The sequence below is a fragment of the Meles meles genome, chromosome 4, assembly GCF_922984935.1.
Source record: "Meles meles chromosome 4, mMelMel3.1 paternal haplotype, whole genome shotgun sequence".
Taxonomy (NCBI): Eukaryota; Metazoa; Chordata; class Mammalia; order Carnivora; family Mustelidae; genus Meles; species Meles meles.
Genome location: NC_060069.1, coordinates 76,809,826 through 76,832,743, shown reverse-complemented (window position 1 = coordinate 76,832,743; position 22,918 = coordinate 76,809,826). Strand labels below are relative to the sequence as shown.

At 37.2% G+C, this 22,918-nt stretch overlaps 1 protein-coding gene across 2 annotated transcripts in view; it reads left to right on the top strand.

Moving 5' to 3' along the window:
• ARL14 (ADP ribosylation factor like GTPase 14) overlaps positions 1 to 22,918 on the top strand; it is a 119,348-nt gene that overhangs the window by 70,488 nt on the left and 25,942 nt on the right. Inside the window, exon 3 of one of the 2 annotated variants that reach the window (XM_046001410.1) lies at positions 16,624 to 17,276. In XM_046001410.1, the coding sequence (XP_045857366.1) occupies positions 16,708 to 17,276 (569 nt within the window). In that variant the 5' untranslated portion in view covers positions 16,624 to 16,707. Of the gene's footprint in view, positions 1 to 16,583; positions 19,773 to 22,918 lie in introns of those variants that run through there. The other variant, XM_046001411.1, reaches the window with a different exon arrangement.

Genomic DNA, 22,918 nt, shown 5'->3' with positions numbered 1-22,918 from the left:
TTTATGGCATTCATTTTAGCTTTTGATCCTCAAAACTTTCTTTTTGCCTATTGTTTGTGCCAGGAATTTTTAAAGTCTAGTTTTAAAGTCTAGTTTGAAACTCAAAAGTCTATTTTGAAAATGGACTCTTTAGTTCTGTGTTTTCTGTTTGTGACTTTCGTTCCCCAAAGCCATAGAAGCATCTACCCTCTGCCGCCTGAAATTGAGGAAAAGGTCGCAGAGCAAAAGGGAAATACAGAAAATGAAAAATACACTGGCCAATATAAAAATACAATCTGCTATAGGAGTTTTTTTTCCTTTCCTCATTCTGTCAAAACTTGGGAATATCTGATTTCATTTATTTGGTCTTTCATTAATTTGCTCTATATTTATTGTCCACAGATTCGTTATGTATATTTTAATGTGAATGGCTTTGAGAGAGCACGTGCATTAAAACTTTCAGATCTTCAATTTAATAATGAAAGGTATTGTTTTCTTTTAAAGGAATTGAAAGTATCATAGAAACCTCATAGTAGTGGTGGAAAGAGGTGGTTAAAGGACTTTTCCTCACTTCAGGCTGCTCTAAACCTCTTTTCTCTGCTGGCCTGGACACAGGTCAAGCATCCTCTTCCAGCCCCTTTAATCTTAACCAACCTCTCCTCTTCTTTATAAAAACAAGTTCTTTTAAAAATTGTTTAATTACCCAAGTACTACATGAAGATATCCTCAGTGTAACATAATAAAATAATACAAAGAAAATTTAAATGCCCATTACCACTCTATGGTAATCCCCTTCATTGGGTAGTACTGGGGAATAACTTTCTAAACATTCTCCTATACATTTTTATATATGCAATGTGTATCTTCTAAAATAGATGAATTTACCATTTGCAACAACATGGATGGAACTAGAGGGTATTATGCTAGCAAAAGAAATCAATCAGAGAAAGACAATTGCCACATGATTTCACTCATATGTGGAATTAAAGAAACAAAACAGAGGATCATAAGGGAAGAGATGGAAAAATAAAATAAGATGAAATCAGAGAGGGAGACAAACCATAAGAAGTTCTTAAATATAAGAAACAAACTGGGGGTTCCTGCAGGGGTGGTGGGTGGGTGAATGGGCAACTGGGTGATGGGTATTAGAGGATGGTACTTGATATAATGAACACTGGATATTATATGCAACTGATGAATCATTAAACTCTATCTCTGAAACTAATAATATACTATATGTTAATTGATTGAATTTAAATAAAAATAAATAAAATAGATATATGTGTTTATGTTAATTTATTAGTGCTAATTGGTATTATATATTAATACATATATTTAGTCTATGATTTTATGCTGTTGTGTACCATTTCACTACTTGCATTTTTTTTCACTTATAAGTTGATGTCCTTTTATTTTTTTATTTTTTTTTAAAGATTTTATTTTATTGATTTGACAGAGAAAGAGATCATAAGTAAGCAGAGAGGCAGGCAGAGAGAGAGAGAGGAGGAAACAGGCTCCCCGCGGAGCAGAGAGCCCAATGCGGGGCTCGATCCCAGGACCCTGAGATCATGACCTGAGCCGAAGGCAGCGGCTTAATCCACTGAGCCACCCAGGCGCCCCAGTTGATGTCCTTTTATGTCACTATACATACATGCCCCTCTTTCTTTTTTTAATTGCTGCACAGTATTCCATAGTACAGATGAAGCAAAATGCATTTAAAATATATTTAAATCTTTAAAAAAATAAAATATATTTAATCTTTTCTCTGCTGATGATCATATAGGCTGTTTGCAATTTTTCACTGTCATAAACAATGAATCAATGAACATCAACTTGTATACCTGCTTCTTTGGACACATTACAAATTTTTGTTTTTATGATAGATTCTTAGAGGATTACTTGCTGAGTTCAAGGTATATGTAGGTGCTAGAGACAATCCTGAGGAAGAGGCTTTCTTGGCCATTTGCCATATAATTACTTGTAATTACTTGTAAACGAAATGGACTTACTAAACTGTACTAGGGTAGAATGGCACAGCAGGACTTAGGCTGTTCCAGTCCAAGGGGATAGTTTATGTAAATTATGTGACCATAGACAGACTATATGACGTCCTTTAACATCCCTTTTACATACTGTGGCAATCTTCCTCCATTGCATAGCAGTATGGAAAATGTCCTTTTAAGTCCTTTCCCATACATTTGCATTGTATCTTTTTTTTTTATTTTTTATTTATTTCTTATTTTTTTATAAGCATATAATGTATTTTTATCCCCAGGGGTACAGGTCTGTGAATCGCCAGGTTTACACACTTCACAACACTCACCATAGCACATACCCTCCCCAATGTCCATAACCCCCCTCCCCCTCTCCCAACCCCCCCCAGCAACCCTCAGTTTGTTTTGTGAGATTAAGAGTTACTTATGGTTTGTCTCCCTCCCAATCCCGTCTTGTTTATTTGCATTGTATCTTAAGGATTTTTGCATGCCTGCTACTTTGTAATACCTCTGCTAATGAATAGAGGAAGCTGCCTTCAGTACTTCAAATGAGGAAGGAAATGTTATTATTGGATATCATTATTGTCGATCACTTGTTCAAAAGGGGGGAAGTGAGTCATCTCAAGAGAATGAGTCACCAAGTTATAGCCAAGGTGATAAACCTCAAGATTTGAATCTATCTGCTCCATGGACACAGTTCAACAGTTAATGAGGAAAATCTTACCACCTGAGTGGTGAGAAACCAGAGTGGGTACTACCTGAACACTTAATGTTATCTTGAGGGAAAAAAAAGTGACATTCCTAAAAACTTTTCTGCTGTCTCCTGAATTTCAGAACTTTTTAACTTATTGACATATATATATATATGTATATATATATATATATATACACATATATACACACACACACACACACACACACACACAAACATGACTAATTATTGAGGCAGGAAGATGAGTATATCCTCTAACCACTGAATCAAAATTCCCTGAAAATACTGTATTTTAAATTTTGATAGATATATTGAATGTGTCTAACATATTATCAGTCTTTTAAAGTATCACCTGATGGGTGAAAAATGGTATCTTACTAGTTTAATATAGATTTCTCTGATGACCAGTCACATTCAGCATAATTTTATATACTTTTAGGCATCATATATCCTCCTCTCTGAATTATGGGTTCATATCCATTGCTTATTTTCTAATTGATTCTGTATGCTTTCTTTATTGACTTGTATGGGTTAATTATATATTATGTATATGGATCTTTCATCATACATTGTTAATATTTTCTTCTAGCTTCTTTTGGTCTTCTGATTTTAAGATTTTGTTTTCATACAAAAATTTTAAATTCTTACACAGTTAAATATATAAATCAATATTCTTTATAGAATTCACAGTTCTTTGCAGTTTTAGCTTAAGCAGTCCATCTATAAGTTATTAACACATTCTTCAATATTTTCTTCTAATATTTTATTATATTTTAAATGTATTTTTAACTAAAATTCTAAAATAAAATTTAACTGAAAATTAAATTTCTGACAATACAATGAAGTAGGTGTTAAGTAAAACTCTTCCCAGTATAGCACATGTAAAAATACAGTATAAAATATAAGAGCAACCAAACAAAAACTCAATGAATATTTTTTGTATGTTTGTCTGAGGCTGAGCAGGTGAGAAATTAAGGGAATTTTTCAGAGGCCAGAAAAAAAGGAGAGAACAACAATCTGTAGAGTTAAGAAGCCCTGAGTGTTTATATGATCCCTATTGGCCACTAGCCTAAGTTTTAATGGGCTCACTGTACTAGGGCTGAAGATAAAGCCTGGGCCCCAACCAAGGTGGAAACTATAATGAATTAGAACTTCAAGGATGACTCAGTGGCCGAACTAGAAAAATTCCACCCAGCAGAGGGTATTAATGGTGATATATGCCAATCTTTTTACGTTTTTGTTTTTTAGAGAACGACTGTGGGTGCATGTGGTGGTGGGGGAGACCGAGAGAGACAGAGAGAGAGAGAGAGAGAAAGGGAGCGAGAGAGAAAGAGGGAGAGAGAAAAATCTTAAGCAGGTTTCACGCTGAGCCCCATGTGGGGCTGGATCCAATGACCCTGAGATCATTACCTGAGCCAAAATCACAAGTCAGACACTTAACCAATTGAGTCATCCAAGCACCGCTATATTTGCCAATCTTTTTTTTAAAGATTTTATTTATTTATTTATTTATTTATTTATTTATTTGACAGAGAGACAGCGAGAGAGGGAATACAAGCAGGGGGAGTAGGAGAGGGAAAAGCAGGCTTCCCGCTGAGTAGGGAGCCAGAGCCAAAGGCAGATGTTTAACAACTGAGCCACCCAAGCGCCCCTATATTTGCCAATCTTATCTGTACTCTGGGCAGAGCTGAACAAAGAGGAAAAGGCTTAATCATAAATCTACTTCAGCATGTGTTTAGAACACAAATTCATATTAACCAACATTCCTCAAAACCCTAAGTCAGAAATGTAGTCAGTGACATTCCACCAATAGCTAAAGGAAATAAATCCAAATCCTCTTCAAAAGAACAGTTATCAGGGTAAGGGGGGGCTCAGTGGGTTGAGCCTCTGCTTTCAGCTCAGGTCGTGGTCTCGGGGTCCTGGGATTGAGCCCCGCATCAGGCTCTCTGCTCGGTGGGGAGCCTGTTTCCCCCTCTCTCTCTGCCTGCCTCTCTGCCTACTTGTGATGTCTCTCTCTCTCTCTGTCAAATAAATATATAAACAATCTTTAAAATAAAATAAAAACAAAAGAACAGTCATTACATTCAACTCCACATATACATTTTCAAGAAATATGACTTCAGATATACAAGGAAATAGCAGAACACACTGCAGAGTGAGACATTAAAATCTTCAAATAATGAAATGATCTGGTACAGAATAAAATATAAGCATGTTTAATATATTTAAAGAAAATTTTAAAAGATTACTGGAAGAATGTCAAACTATAAATTGTCAGAGTTGACCACACAGGCTTGAAAAAGAATCAACAGAAGTTCTACATATCAAAAATGTAATAATTAAAATTAGAAATTCAGGAGGGCACCATGGGTGGCTCAGTGGGTTAAGCCTCTGCCTTCGGCTCAGGTCATGATCTCAAGATCCTGGGATCAAGTCCCGCATCAGGCTCTCGGCTTAGCAGGGAGTCTGGTTCCTCCCTCTCTCTCTGTGCCTGCCTCTTTGTCTACTTGTGATCTCTGTTTGTCAAATAAATAAATGCAATCTTTTTAAAAAATTAGAAATTCAGGTAAAATTAGAAATTAAGGTGTAGAAGCACAGTTGAAGAGACAATTCATGATGAATAGGAAGAAATTATAACATTCAAAAAAAGACAACAAAGAGGATGAAATTATAAAAGAGATAATGGCTGAAAATTTCTTGAATTCTGAGGAGAGAATTTCTTCTTTCTATTTGGTGATGAGAAACACCAACATACAGATTCAGAAAACAGAACTACAAACAATAAATAAATAAAAAGACATCACCTAGATACATAACAGTGAGATTTCAGAATACTAAAAGTCAGGAAACCATATTAGAAGCATTTAGAGAAAGAGATAATGGATCTGTTAAGGAACTATATTTAAACTGACAGAAGATTTTCCCACAGCAATGAATGGAGCCAGAAGGTGGTGGGATGGTACTTTAAATGTACCAAGGGAAGACAAATGTCAAACTATACTATTATCCAGTGAAATAATCTTTCAAACATGAGGTTAAAATAAAGTTATTTTCTGACGAAAAAAATTGAGAGTTTTTATGCAGCAAACCCTTTTTTAAAGATCTTCTAGAGTATACTTAAGAATGAGGGTAAATAAACACTGGAGAAAGTCTGAGTATAAGAAGAAATGGTGAGCAAAGAACATGATAAACATGTGGATAAATCTAAGCAAGCATTTACTTAATAAAGCAATAATGATAATGTTTACTTTGAGGGTTAAATAAGTCAAGCTAGACAAACCCAAACAATAGCATGTATCATGAAAGGAATTAAAACACTCTAAGGTCCTTGTATTTTCCTAAACATGTGTAATGTTATTGATTATCTTCAGATGTTAAATATGAATGTTAAGATTTCTAAGGCAATTGTATTTATTTTCTATTGCTACACAGCAAATTCCCACAAATTTAGCAGACTAAAGTAATATACATTTCTATTTCACAGTTTCTATGGGTCGGTGGGTCAGGAGTCCAGGCATGGCATACCTGAATTGTCTGCTCAGGGTCTCACAAGGCCACAGTCCTAAGTGCTGACCAGGCTGGGATTCTCATCTGGAGGTCAGGGTCCTCTTCAAGCTCATTCAGATTATCAGGGGAATTCAGTTTCTTGTGGTTGTAGGCCTGAGAGCTCAGCTACTAGAGGTTACCCCTCTCACAGGCCATTAACAACATGACTGCTTTCTTCCAGGCCAGCAGGACAAATCCAATGCTTCGAATTTCCCTTCTCAGGAAGGGCCCAGTCTCTTTTGAGGTTCTACTGATTAGGCCACACCTATCCAGAATAATCTCCCTTTTGATCAACTCAAAGTCAACTAACATGAGACCTTAATATTTTAAAAACGTCTTCACCTTTGTCATATAATTTAATGAGGAGAGTAATATCATCACATTCACAGGCACATCTGCACTCAGAAAGGGAATTATAAGCCACAGGATGGGAATTTTGGAGGCTCTCTGAATTCTGCCTACTGCAGTTGAATTAGATTCCATAATATCCAAATCAGTGGAGGTGAAAAAAAGGAAGGGAAGAAGAATTACCGTCAAACGAAACAAAGATAAGGGAAAAAACGCTGAGGGGGGGATAAACAAAATATAAATAAAATGGTAAATAAATACAATGTCAAGGAACTGTATTCTCCAGACTAAGAATGTCAAACAGAATTTGAAAAAAAAAAAGCTTATATTATTAACAAGAAATAGATCTCACCATAAGAACACAGAAAGGTTGAAAGGTAGGAACACAGAAAGGTTGAAAGGTAGGACAAGCAAACACTAACCAAAAGGAAATTGAGGGGGTTATATTAGAAATAGGCAAACTTAAGAGAAAAAATATTACTAGAGATCAAATTGGTCATTGCTATCAAAAACATGGTACATCTACCAGCAAGATAAAATTCTAAACTTGTCAATACTTAATAAAATTGCTTCAGCATACAGAATGCAAAAAAATTATCAAAGGTATGAGATATCACCATTAGTTGGCAAGATTTTACTAGTCCTCCCTCTTTGGTCAATAAATCAAGCAGACAAGGTCTGAATGGACAATGATCAAACCTGGCCCAAGAGATAGAGATACAGAATAGTGTACTTAAATATTAAAGAATACATAATTTTTTCAAACATATATGGAACATTTACAAAAAGTGACAACATACTAGGTCATAAAGCATCTCAATAAATGTCCAAGAATCAGTATTTTTTACCACAGTGAAATTAAGCTAGAAATAAATCTTAAGAATTTAAAATTTCTGTATTGTGCAAAGTTAGAAAAATACTTCTAAATAATTGATGGATCAAAGGAAAAAATGTGTAATGGAAGTCAGAAAATACTTAAAACAACTAATAAAGACAATGAATTAAAAAAATGTGTGGCATGCAGATAAAATGATACTTTGGGGAAATTTGCAGACTTAAATCTTATATAAGGAAAAGAAAAAACTGATAATAAGACAGAATAAATGAGAATTTGACATAAGCTATTATTAGAAAAAAAAATAAAAGCAACAGGATACAAGGCAGAGAAAGCAAAATGTGGACAATAATAAAGATAATAGAAATTAATGAAGTAGAAAATAAAGTAAATAATATACTGTTTAGTTATATATGTTACTTTTACATATTGGTAATATATTATTTGGATCTTCTTACTCAGTAAATATTACTTAGATAATAATATATTACTTAGAAGTACATAATAAGTACTACTTATTATATATTACTTATACATTCTTTTCTATAGAAACTGAAGACTAAAACCAAAAGCAAGGAATGAGTAACACTAGTTCAGGTTAAAGGTAAAACCAAAAGCAAGGAATGAGTAACATTAGTTCAGGTTAAAGGTTATTTCTCTGGGGAAGGAGAGAAATGTAATTATTTAGGGGTATTCAATACTGGTGATGTTCTATTTCCTTAGCTGTGTGGGAGAGACATTGGTGACCCTTTAAATTTTTACTTCTGCTCTTCTTTAAAATGCATGTATATATTATATAATCTTTCAGACTGTGATATATTTCACATTTTTGTTAAATTAAAAAAAGTTTTAAATAAGATAAAGCAAAAATCTTTTTTTTTAAGTATTACTTTTTTTTTTTAAGATTTTATTTATTTATTTGACAGAGAGAGATCACAAGTAGATAGAGAGGCAGGCAGAGAGAGAGAGAGAGGGAAGCAGGCTCCTTGCTGAGCAGAGAGCCCAATGCGGGACTCGATCTCAGGACCCTGAGATCATGACCTGAGCCGAAGGCAGCGGCTTAACCCACTGAGCCACCCAGGCGCCCAAAGCAAAAATCTTTTAACCAAGTCTGCTCCAGAGGAGGATAAACTCATTGGTTTTATGTGTAGCTTTCTGAATTATTTTCTATGCATATATCTATGCATATATAAGAAACATGTAGTTTGTTATTTGTGGGGCAGGGTTAACATAAGTGATATTATATCAACTGTACTATTTTAGAATTTGTTTTTTCCCCTTAATACCTTTTAGCAAGCTCTTCCTGTAAATGTATGGACACTTATCTCATTACTTTTTGGTGCTACACGGTATTAAATGGTCTGGGAACATTCTTTATCTACTCTGTCTCCCTCTATCAACCAGCAAGCATGGCTGTGCCACAGTAATACACAAACTTAGAATCCTGGTAGCTCAAGACCAGTTTCATTTCATGATCATGACACCTGTCCACTGTGAGCTGATGGTCCTCATGCGCAGCTGAAACAGAGAATGCATGGAGATTCTGTTCCAGGCTTTCTGCCCAAACTCTTAGGGAAGCAGCACTCTATAGAAGGAATAGTTTGATGGAAGTGAAAGCTGTGGCTTCCATGATGGGCCCCAACAGTCTGGACTCTACAAGAAAGGCCCAAATCTTCCTGGAGGATAACGAGTTATTCTTTGCCGATAACCAGCATGACTCACTGGGCCTCAGATTTAGCACCACACAGCTGCACTGGGGAGGCTCCCTTGACCGAAGACTGAATCACAGATTGTTCCACTAACCTTCTTAGTCGCCTCTGTGCCCGCTACCCTCCATAACTTGCACAGTACTGGCACATGACAATTAGTCAATATTTGTCTAACTGCTGGCAAAAGGATATTTTCTAAATATATTTGATTTCTGTAAGTAAACCCATGAAATTAAAAAAATAAAAAAATTCCAAACTGAATTCAAGAGAAAGCCACATCATATAATCTGTGAATTTGAAGTATTTCTTACTTTTTGGTATTTACATTTCATACCGAGATTTCTACAAATATTTTCATACAAACTTATGTGTATCTTTTTGACTTGTCACGTATTCAGTAAAGGGTTGGTGGAGCAAGATGTCCCAACATGGGGGCGCCTGGGTGGCTCAGTGGGTTAAAGCCTCTGCCTTCGGCTCGGGTCATGATCCCAGGGTCCTGGGATCGAGCCCCACATCGGGCTCTCTGCTCTGTGGGGAGCCTGCTTCCTCCTGTCTCTCTCTGCCTGCCCCTCTGCCTACTTGTGATCTCTGTCTGTCAAATAAATAAATAAAATCTTTAAAAAAAAAAAAAGATGTCCCAACATGTAGTTGGATAGAAAATTGATGGAGAATATGGAGTGGGCAATAATGAGAAGCCTATACTCAACAATAAAGACATTTTCAATGATTAACAAGGACTTTGTCCAGAAAGTCAGATTTCAGCATTAAGGATGCTAGCTCAGGAAAAAATATGGCAAATATGAGTCAGGGCTCCTGTTTTAGGAAGGTACTGAAGTGCAAGAAACTGAGTTACAGACTTGAGTTTAACAGCTGGGACTAGGACTTATTTAAAAAGGCCAAAAAAAAAAAAAAAAAGCAAATACAAATACAAATAAAATTTAAAAAGGCAATTGTTTAGTTGTTAAAATTAGGATACCATGTTATGACCAAGTTAGTGGTTAGGATAACTCTCTGTGGGTCTTAGGAGGATTGGAGCTGCTTAACTACTTGATGTTTCAGATAGGGATTGAGACAATTAGATTCTAAAAGAGGATCAAGTGGGAGCGCCTGGGTGGCTCAGTTGGTTAAGGGTTTGACTTCGGCTCAGGTCATGATCTTGGGGTCCTGGGATTGAGTCCCACTTCGGGATCCTGACTCAGTGGGGGGGGCTGCTTATTCCTCACCCTCTCCCTCTGCCTCTCTTCCAAACTCAAGCCCTCTCTGTATTTCAAATAAGTAAAATCTTTAAAAAAATAAAAGAGAATCAAGAGGCCTCAACTATGGGCATAAGGGTTTGTAGGACTAGGAACCACGTTGTGGCTGATAGCAGCAATTGAGAATGACAAATAGGATACTATGCCCTTCTTACACTTGTAATAGTCTGTATTAGTCAGAGTTCTCCAGAGAATTGAACACATACAGATATAGATATGTAGAAAGAGATTTATTAAGATATTGACTCATGTGATAAAGGCTAAGTCCCATGATATGCAGTCTGCAGGGGATATACATCCAGACCAAACCCAAAGGCTGGAAAACCATGGGAGCCAATCCTATAAGCCCCACTCTGAGTCAGCAGGCCTCAGAACCACGATTACTGATGTCTGAGGTCCAAAGAAGATGGATGTCCTCGATCACACAGAGAACAAGTTCACCTTTCCCTCGAGTTTTTCTTCTATCAGCCCTCAAAGGATTGGATGATACCCAACGGTGTGGTTGAGGATAACCTTCTTTACTCCATTTACGAATTCAAATGCGAATCTCTTCCAAAAATACTTTCACAAACACACCAAGAGTAATGTTTTGCCAGCTTTCTGGGCATCCCTTACCCCAGTCAAGTTGACACATAGATTAACCATCCCACAGACCTTTGTAATGGAGCATAGTACTTTTTCCCACAGAGCCAAGATACAATTTTATACTCCCTCTCAAAAAAGTTATTAAATATAAATCTCATTTGCCCAACAAATATAAACCTATCTGTTATCCTTATGACCAGTAATAAAATAATAACAGTTACCACTTACTGAGTGTGTACCATGTATCATGTACTAGGCATACTAGGCTGCCTTATTTCTCATTTATTACTTACAATAACCCTGAGAGGTAGATATTATTATTTTCCAATTTTCAGAGGAAGAAATTAAGATGGGAAGTAATGTGTTCAAATTTATACAGGGAAAAAAAGGTACAGTTGTGGCTATAACTGGAATCTGTCTGATTTCAGAGTCTGTGATAAACTAATTAAATTTAGACAGTATAATGCTTTAAGCCTGTACCCAGCTAAGTACTCTGATGTGTTAGAGTATTTAATCTGTACCTTGACATTTCTCATTCTGGAGTTAATTTTAGCTATGTCCTTAAACCAGCTGTTTGCCCCAGGTTGCATTATTTGAGGTAAGAGGGCTACCAATGGAAAGCAAAGTCTAATGAAAAAAAATCTGAAGGGAAATATAAGCAAAAATAAACTTTTGGGACTTCATCAAGATAGAAAGCTTCTGCACACCAAAGGAAACAGTCAACAAAACAGAGAGGCAACCCACTGACCGGGAGAAGGTATTTGCAAATGATACTACAAAGGGCTGATATCCAAGATCTATAAAGAACTTCTCTGGCGATTCACAGACCTGTACCCCTGGGGCTAATAATACATTATATGTTAATTTTTAAAAAATTTTTAAAAAAACTTCTCAAAATCAACACCCAAAAAACAAATAGTCAAGTCAAAAAATTGGCAGAAGACATGACCAGATACTTCTCAAAAGAAGACACACAAATGGCTAACAGACATATGAAAAAATGTTCATCATTAGCCATCAGGGAAATCCAAAACCACATTGAGATACCACCTTACACCAGTTAGAATGGCCAAAATTGACAAAGCAAGAAACAACAAATGTTGAAGAGATTGTGGAAAGAGGGGAACCCTCCTAACACTGTTGGTAGGAATCCAAACTGGTGCAGCCACTCTACGGAGGTTCCTCAAAAAAGCTAAAAATAGATTTATCCTATGATCCAGAAATCACACTACTGGGTATTTACTCAAAGAATACAAAAACACGGGCAATTCCCTCGGGTCCCCTCCCTCTTTGGGAACTTTGTATTCTCACTTTGTTATTGTTCAATAAAGCTTGCTTTGCTGCCCACCACTGTCTGAACTACTTCTTCATTTTTTTTTTTTTAAATCTCTTCATTCTTTGAAGTGGCATGAACAAGAACTGTGGGCACCGACTCAGAAAAGTTCTGTAACATTTATAGGGGCTTGTCAGGGATCTCCACCATCGTTAAGGACAACTAACCAAGAAAGGTCCTCAAACTCCAGGTGGTGGTTCAGATGGAGCCTCACATGTAGATCAAACCAGACATCTACAAGAGACCCCTTGATAGATCCGGACAGGAGGAATCCTGGCTGCCACCTCATCCAACACCCCTGACCAGCAGGAAGTAGCTGCGATCAGTCATTGCCTTTCTTCCCTAACAGCAGTTAGGGTTTTCTCTTCAGATAAAAGAATGAGGGATAGCTGGAAGGCAGGCAGGCAGGAGCAAGGGTCCCTGCCCTAAGAGGAAGCCACCCTTAAAAGGATTTTACACGGAAGGAGTCTCCACATTTCCCATATGATAGACAACTAAGTGATTGGATGATAGGCGCAGGGAGGGTTAATCAGATTAAAACAGCCCACCAACAAACCCATAAAAAATCCCTAGACTTTGGTGGCAACCCTCTTGGGTCCCTTCCCTCCTTGGGAGCTTTGTACTATCACTTTACCATTGCTCAATAAATTTTGCTTTGCTACCCTCCCAAATCCCCACCAATGCAAAGGGATATATGTACCTCCATATTTATAACAGCATTATTTATAATAGCCAAGATATGGAAGCAGCCCAAGTGTCCATCGATTGAAGAATGGATAAAGAGGTTGTGTTACACACACACACACACACACACACACACACACACAGAGGAATATTATTCAGCCATAAAAAAGAATGAAATATTGCTATTTGCAAAGATATGGATGGAACTCGAGAGTATAATGCTAAGGGAAATAAGTCAGTCGAGAAAAACAAATACTGTATGATTTCACTCATATGTGGAATTTAAGAAACAAAACAAATAAGCAAAGGGGAAAAAAGGAGAGAGAGACAAATTAAGAAACAGACTCTTAACTATAGAGAACATAGTGAGGGTTACCAGAGGGGAGAGGGTAGGGGGAAGTGTGTAATAGGTGATGGGGATTAAGGAGTGCACTTGTTGTGATGAGCAACAGGTGGTGTATGGAATTTTTGAATCACTATATCCTATACCTGAAACTAATATAACATTATGTTAACTAGAATTAAAATAAAAACTTAAAAATTTAAAAAAGTTTAAATAATTTCTTTGTGAATGTTTTTTCTACACCCAGCACAGTCTACTTAATTTCTTTTAAAAAACAAAATTTTAGGGGCGCCTGGGTGGCTCAGTGGGTTAAATCCTCTGGCTTCGGCTCGGGTCATGATCTCAGGGTCCTGGGATCGAGCCCTGCATCAGGCTCTCTGCTCCACAGGGAAGCCTGCTTCCTCCTCTCTCTCTCTGCCTGCCTCTCTGCCTGTTTGTGATTTCTCTCTGTCAAATAAATTAAAAAAAAATTTTTTAGTTCTAATAAAAATAAAATCTATTATTTCATTGGCCTTATTATAGCTCTTTTAAATATCAACTTGCTAAACACTGAGGAAAGATTTTCAATCTGGAGAATAAATTCTTTAGCTTTGGAAATAGTCTTATATTGTTTCTTTTTTTTTTTTTAAGATTTTATTTATTTATTTGAAAGAGAGAGAAATCATAAGTAGGCAGAGAGGCAAGGAGAGAGAGGGGAAAGCAGGCTCCCGCCAAGCAGAGAACCTGATGTGGGCCTCGATCCCAGAACCCTGAACTCATGACCTGAGCCGAAGACAGAAGTTTAGCTCACTGAGCCACCCAGGTGCCCTTATATTGTTTCTTTGATAATTTCCCTTTTCATATTTTTGTTCTCTCTGGAATAAAGTCATATAGGTTAGATATTAAAACTTCTGGATTGGGGGTACCTGATGGCTCAGTCAGTAAAGTGGCTGACTCTTGGTTTCGGCTCATGTCATGATCTCAGTGTGGTGAGACTGAGCCCAGCAATGGGCTCAGTGTGTAGTCTGCTTATCCTTCTCCCTTTCCCCTTGCCCTCTCTCTCAAATAAATAAAATCTTTAAAAACAAATAAATAAAATGTCTGGATTGATCCTCTATATCTCTTTATTCTTCATATTTTCTATTTTCTACTTTCTGAAAGATTTTCTTCCAACCTATTATTGATCTGTTCAAATTTTGGAAATCATGTATTTGTTTTTCAAGTGTTCTATTTTGTTTTTTGCCTTTTGAATAGCATCTTTGTCTTATTTTATGGATGCAATACCTTTTCAAATATCTATGGAAATATTTTCAAATCTCTGCATTACCCCTGTTTAAGCTTCTATAAAGTCTTTTTTAAAAATTTTGGTCTTTCATTATACTGAAGGCATCCCATGTATTAAGTATGGAAACTTCTGTGCACTGAAAAGCTGACTGGGCATTCTGTATACATGAGCAATGTTTGCCAACTGTCAGGTTGGCTATAATTAATTAAATACTAAGTTAGACATTATGTGGAAACTCCCAACTCTCAAAACCTGGAGGTCTTTTTTCTGATATCACTCTTTAAACTTTTTTTTTTTTTTTTTTTTGCCTGGAATAATATCTTGTTGCTGAATGGTCAGTCAGCAGAGGTATGTGTACATGTGGTTTTATGTATTTATTTATTTTTTTGTTTGTTTGTTGGGGGGTCTTTATTCAGACGTTTAACCCCCTCTGTTTTTAGTCCCTCATTTCCATCCTTCCATCTGTATCCTCTGTATCAACATTTCAAGGTTCAGTTTTATCCTGTTGCATCAGTTACCACTGTAAAATGAAAACCACAGGCCCCAAATGGGCATCACTTGGGCCAGGCTGAGTCAGCAAACTGGGGCTTAATACCTAACCTAACTGCAGATTCAACCTCCCCGGAACTAGGTCTTAACCTGTCAATCAGAAATTTTCTGAACAGCACCATTGATGTAATTTGTCACAAAGGCCCTCTCCATTCCCCAAAGGAAAATTAAGTAATCCACTTAAAAAGGTCCCCTGCCCTTCAGGGCAACTTAGCCTGAAATGATCCTTTGTTCTCTTTTGCTAATAACTTTCTTGCCCTATTCTCCTTTCTTTTCATTTTTTTAAAATTGAAGTATAGTTAATACACAATGTTACATGAGTTTCAGGTGTACGACATAGTGAATCAACAGTTTTATCCATTATAATATGCTCACCACAAGTGTGGCTACCATCTATCCTCATACAGTGCTATTGTGATACCATTGACTATATTCTCTATGCTGTGCCTTTTATTCTTATAACTAATTCTTCCACAATAGGAAGCCTCTATATCCCACTCCCTATACCCATTTTGCCCATCCCTATCCCATTCTCCTTTCCACAGAAAGCTTCCGTTTTGTAAAACTCCTTGAAACTCCCCTTTACTTGGTAGATGGGATACTGCCCAATTCATGAATCACTTAATAAAGCCAATCAGATCTTCAAATTTACTCAGCTGAATTTTGTTAACACCACTCATCTTCCATCTATATTCCACCTTGCAGAATTTTGTTGAAATCTCTCACACTTTGATGGATTCTCCTGCTCTTGTTATGGGTTTATATGTTCTTTTTATTCCTTTACCATCATTTTGGTGGAGTCTTGAGGAAAGGAGATAAATAAACATACTCAATTTACCACCTTTAATCAGACTGCTTAATTTCAAAAGTGTTTATGTTACAAACTCCCCTCCTATCCCTGTATATTTGGTCTTGTGAATAGTTGTAATTTTCTAGAAGAATAGAGAAGTGTTTCTGTATATTATGGGAGTAAGGTTCACATATCCTTGGGTGGGTTAAAGTATCCTACTGAATAATCTGGACCAGTGAAAAGAACTAAAGATACTTCAGGCGCTGAGATAAACTCTCCCTTCATGACTTCAGAACTCTGGTTACTCATTTACAACTGGGATAAGATAAATGTTCAGTATAATAACTGGAGAAGTTCTATAAACCACTTGTAACATTAAGTTTTTATTCTACTACCAAACTATGTTCCCGTAAACCTTTGGTTACCTCTAAATTTCCAGTATCTGGAAGAGAACAAGCTGCGGCATCACCCAGTCAGCCCCTCCTACGTCCTACTCATTCACAAAGAATTTTCCCCTTTGAGCGACTGTAACACTGGCTGCTGACTCATACCAGATTCCTTAGGATTGGCTGGGACTGCAAATAAAATGTTGTTTGCCTATAATGAGGTCAATAAGCTGCAACATAAAGGCACACAGATTCCCAGTTTTAAAACAGAACATGAAGCGTTTGCTATCTTCTTTCCTCTTATTATTTTCAGACAAAACCTGGAGAGCAAACATTCTCCTTGGCCAAAAGAAAAGGTCTTCGAAGGGAGGGAAAAGAAAAAAAAACCCACCCTAAAATGGGTCTACTGAGTTCTAAAAACCCTAAAACCAAGCAAGCCCGGATTCTTCTTCTGGGACTTGACTCGGCTGGGAAGTCTACGCTCCTTTACAAATTAAAGTTTGCTAAGGATATTACAACCGTCCCAACAATAGGTTTCAACGTGGAGATGATGGAGTTGGAAAAGAGTTTTTCACTCACAGTCTGGGATGTTGGAGGACAGGAGAAAATGAGAACCGTGTGGGAGTATTACTGTGAGAACACCGATGGGCTGATGTATGTTGTGGATAGTACGGACAAGCAGCGACTGGAAGACTCCAGGAGAGAGCTGAAGCACATTTTGAAGAATGAACACATTAAAAATGTGCCTGTTGTCCTGTTAGCCAACAAACAGGATGTGCCTGGGGCTCTGACTGCCGAGGACATTACCAGAATGTTTAGAGTGAAGCAGCTCTGCAGTGACCGGAACTGGTATGTGCAGCCCTGCTGTGCCATCACTGGGGATGGACTGATGGACGGGTTCAGGAAACTGACTGAATTTGTGAAAAGCCACATGAAATCAAGAGGAGACACTTTAGCATTCTTTAGGTAAAACTGAGATCCAAGCCGTGACATACTGGTGAAGTTGAAAGGGTAACTATTTCTCCGTGCCAAATGAGAAAAGCAAGTTGCTGAGTTAGCAAACTTGTCCTAAGATGTTATTTCACCTAAATTCAGCTAAAACATAGAATAATATCTAGACAATATTATTTTTGGCCAGGCACTTTAGTAAACTATATGGTAATGATAGTTGAGAATGAAAATTTTACAATTTTGTATATGTTGGATTTATGGATGAATCAGAATAATCGTGTTTGGGACCAAATAAATTATTGCTTTATTTTTTTAATAAGACGACTAGAACAAAGTTTAAGTAAACTGCTAATAGGGTCAGAATTCTTTCAGATGGTTTCCAGCTGTTACAGTATTGAATTTCTATTATACTCCTATAGAATAGTTAGTAAAAAATAAAACTTTAAATTACGAGAGGAAAAAGTTTGATGTTAACATCTTGTAAATCCCTATGACTTAAATGAAGATTTTTTCTGGATTCCTGCAAACTCTTAGAAATCTATTGGTAGGAACTTCTGACAGTGAGTCAAATAAGGAACTTCAGGCTGTTAATTGCCCAGAAATATAGGAAGACGTTTATATCTTAAAGTTCTGGGGGTCAGGCTCGCTAGTACTTTAGAGTTTAGGGCGAGGTCTGGGTTTTACTCAGCTTGAGGTTATAGGCCCAAGATGGGCTTACATAGAATTCAATAGAATAGTCAGTACTTGGGAATATATGTACAGCTCACTGCACTGATCAAAAGGTACCAGAGCCAGACTTTAAACTTAAGAGACTTTGCAATTCACAGGAGGAAACAACGTAAAGCTAGTAGCTAGAATAGCGCAAGAAATATGTGCTATAACATGAGTGACTCTTCTGACCTGGGAAAACAGGAAGTGTTTCATGCAGGAGGTAGTTTTTAAGATGGCCTCCAGCTCCTAAGGACCCATGAAGGTGGAGGTTAGTCACTGGAAGTTCCCATCACTAGAGACTCTGAAGAACCATTGTAGGGGAGGAGAAAAGGAATTGGGGTTTGAACTGAAATTCCCCTGAGAGGCTCAGGACTCCCAGGGAGGTCCTGGTACTAACAGATGACACTTTCTTCCTGCCCAACCTCTAACAAAGCTCATTTGGGCTAGAAGAAGCAGGCCTCAAGCCCAACAGCAGCTCTCTGGGCTCTAAATCTTAAGGTCACAGAGGAAAATAAATGTTCAAGGGTGCTAGCCCCTGAATTCCTCTTATCTTTTCCTTCTCTCACCCTAGCCATGATCTTTATAGCAAAGATCTGAGTGCCGCATGGTAGGGATTCAAATAAAAAAAGGAGATACACATATGATAACAGTTATCATTGGTTGAATGCTTGTCTGTGCCAGGTGTTGTGTGATCACTTTCATACATCTCATTTAATGTTGACAACTGCCCTGAGAGAAATTATCATTATTATGTCAATTTTACAGAGGAGAGTACTGAGATTAAACAAGGTAACAACAATAACAACCACACAAAAACTACTCTGTTTTTTCACTGAAGAGTGGCAGAGCCAAGATTCAAACTCATCTGTCTAACTTCAAGGCCAGTACTGTTAATTGTCATAGTGTTCTGTAAATAAGGTATGATGTCCATCTTCTATGAGCTTATGTATACATAATTAGGAATAAATCCAGGCTGGGGGCACCTGGCTGGCTCAGTTGGTGGAGCATATGACTCTTGATCTCTGGGTTATAAGTCTGAGCCACATCGTGGGTATAGAAATTATTTTAAAAAAATAATAAAATCTTTAGAAAAAAAGGAATAAATCCAGGCTTAATTACAAATAAAACTACCATATGATCCAGCAATCCTACTACTGGGTATATAGCCAAAGGAAATGAAATCACTACCTTGAAGATACATCTGCACTTCCGTGTTAATTGCAGCATTATTCACAATAGTCAAAATGGGGAAACAATGGATTAACGGATGTATGGATAAAGAAAATGCAGTATGTATGCACGATGGAATCCTAGTCAGCCAGGAAAAAGGGAAATTCTGATATTTGTAACAACATGGATGAAACTTGAGGACATTAGTTAAGTGAAGTAAGTCAGACACAGAAAGACAACTATTTTGTGATTTCCATTTTATGGGGAATCTTAAAAAACCAAACTCACAGAAACAGAAAGTAGATTAGTGGTTGACAGAAGTTGGGATGGGGGAAGGGGGAATGGGGAGACGTTTGTAATGAGGCACAAACTTTCAATTATAAAATGAATAAATTCTGAGGATCTAATGTACAGCGTGGGGACTATAGTTAATAAAACTGTACTGCATACTTAAATTTGCTGAGAGTATAAATCTTAAGTACTCTCATTTAAAAAAGGAGTATGTGTTAATTAATTCTGTTGTCGGAATTCTTTTACAATGTATATCAAAACACATTATGCACTTTAATATATTATTATATATGTAATACATATGACAATCTTGTCAGTTACATCTCAATAAAGCTGGAGGAAAAATAAATGCAGGCCAACATATAATACTTTTATATTAAGAAGGTTCTTTGAGCGGTACCTAGTTCAGTGGGTTAAGCATTTGCCTCTGTTCAGGTCATAATTCCAGTCTCTTGAGATCAAGCCCCACGTCAGGTTCTGTGCTCAGTAAGGTCTGCTTGAGATTCTTTCTCACTCCCTCTGCTCCTCCCTACCCAACCCCCAAATAAATAAATAAATAACATCTTTTTTTTTAAAAAAAAGAAAGAAGGTTCTCTGAAAAAACAAGCCAGACAGAATAAATTAAGTGTAATAACAGAGATCTAAGAACTAAGCCGAGGGACTGGCAAAAAAAGTTTCTGATTTCAGGAAGATCTCAGTAGAGATCTTCAATGTTAAATGCTTGGTAGTAGTGTTTTTTCTAAGTTCCACAAAATTATGAAAACCACAAATATGCATTTTTTAATTAATTTTTTAATTTCTTTTCAGCGTAACAGTATTCATTGTTTTTGCATCACACCCAGTGCTCCATGCAGTATATACCCTCCCTATTACCCACAACCTGGTTCCCCCAACCTCCACCCCCCCACCCCTTCAAAACCCTCAGGTTGCTTTTCAGAGTCCATAGTCTCTCATGGTTCATCTCCCCTTCCAATTTCCCTCAACTCCCTTCTCCTCTCCATCTCCCCATGTCCTCCATGTTATTTGTTATGCTCCACAAATAAGTGAAACCAAAATATGCATCTTTTTAAAAAAACGCATCCTCCCTTACCATTTTCCCTATGTGGTTAAAAAAAAGTCTTCCTAATAATCTTAAACTCAGGAATCACTAACCTATGTCCATAGAAAATGGCTGAATAGAAAATGTCACCTGGTGGTCCACAGTATTTTGGTATTCTGAATTAAGTGAAGCCCTTGTGGCCTAGTCTCAGCATAATGTAAAATTCAGAAAAAAAAATCCCCCCAAATATAAAAATGAATTAAAATTTTCACTTGAGAAAGATCTACCTGTATGTAGTGGGTATGCTGGGCAGATACATTCTTAATATAAGATCAAAAGTTACAAAGTAACTTTTCCTCTGTCATTTCAACATCTTCCCCCAAGATAGCAGCTATTCCTTAAAGTCTCTAATAATCTTGTTTGAGAAACTTGAACATTTCCATGCTTTTTGCCTTTCTTCCCTGGGATTCAATCTATTTTCTTTCATCAGTCACTTGCTTTCTTTCCAATGTACAATTTACCAATCTTTCCTTTCTTTGGCATTTCCCTGCAGCTCTGCCTAGCGTGCTCCTCTTACCCTTCAACACACATACAAACATATACTTAAACACTCTTCATTCTGATCCACCTAATAAAGCCCAAAATTGAGGGTAGGGGAAAAGATGAGGTGCACAAAAGCAAAATATCCCTTGACAGGCGAGAGGAAAGAGGCTGTGAATATTCATGCCTTGATATTTATTATTGTCATTCATCTTATTCTGGTTTCTATATGTAACAAGGCAAAAGTTTTAATTCATCAAAATAGTATATTGCCAAGGATCTGTAGCAAACAAAAGCATATCACTTCTGAAATGTTCCTTCCTTAAAGACATAAAAATCTGAAAGGTAAATATCAGTTAAATATTTTTATCTGATTTTCTAAGTATTCCCTGGTTAAAAAAAAAAAAGTCCCAACAGAGCATAAGAATAAAGAATGACAAATAAATAAAGCAGCAGCAGTGACTAATAGACCTTAAAATTGGTCTATTTAACAAGCTGAACATCACTATGTTCTGATGATGAACAATTTGTGTTCTGCCAAAACAGGGAAGACCGGGAATTTCAGATAGAGTCCTGAAGTTCTTGTACCGTACGGATGGCACTGGGGGATGGTCTACAGAGGCTTCAGTGCGTTGAGTATGTGAAGGAACAACCTAAGAAACAGTATTATCCGTTGTGCTTCTCAAAAAGTTGGCCTGCTCTTGTATGCATGAACTTTCCAGAGTGAAAGAGGGAGAATGAGAGAGACAAAACGAGAGAAAGAGAGCAAGAGAGGCAAAGGACAGACTTCTCCTTTGGTAGTGCTAACGAGTAGTTTGACATAATTTGGCATATAGTGTCACAGGGGTTTCAGTCCACCAGATGTTTAGCATAGTGTTTACTATTAACAAATTCAGCTACTTCAAACAGGAGAAAGTGCATTTTACCTCGAAAGTGCCACACAGATACAAAAGTGAGTTATTTGATGACGTAACCATGAGTAATATTTTCACAAACATTACCTCATTTTGTTCTCTCAAAATCTTATGAGGCAGAACAAATATTGTCAATGCCATTTTAAAGATATGAAGAACTGAGTAAGCCATTATTGATCCTTAGTTCTCTGATTTCCAAGATTTTTAAAAAGTATAATTATTATCATACAATGAATTTAACAATAATGTGGCACATACACTTTCACCATCAAATTTCTTTGTTTATATAAGTCAAATAGGACTGGCCAGAGTACTTCTTAGGCCAAAAATCCAGAGCCATCCTCCCTTTTCCCTCATGTCTTACATCTATCTGCTAATTCTGTCAGTTCTCCCTTCAAAAACACATCTCCCTTCTGGCCACTTCTCAGTCTCCATCACTACCACAGGCCACCACTGATTCTTACCTGGGTGGCAACATTCTCCACAAGGGAGAGGTCTAAAAATGACCAACAGATCACTTCACTGCCCTGCCTTACAAACCTCAATTTGCTTCTTACCTCATTATGGTACCTTCTTCCTGTTTCTCCCACCTCACTCCCAGGACAGCCACACTTCTCTCAACTTCCCTCTATCACTCCTAATTTGTTATAGCCTCCGGGTCCTTAAACTTGCTGTTTCCCCAGCTCAGAATATGCTTTCCTCAGGTCTTCAAATGGTTCAGAGCTTCAGAGCCTTTAAGTCTCCAGCCAAATATGCACAGGCATTCCCTGAATCCTTATCTAAATGAACCTCCTCATCCCTGTTACTCCCTACCCCTCACCCTCCTCTATTATTTTAGACTTAAATAGACTCATGGACTTAAAGTACATCATTTACTCATTTACTTATATCTCTTTCCCTCCCTAGATGGAAAACTGCATGGGAGCAGGAACTTGGCTGTTGTATCCTAGAATGGATACAGGTACAGAACATAGTGATGTTCAGTTTTAGGA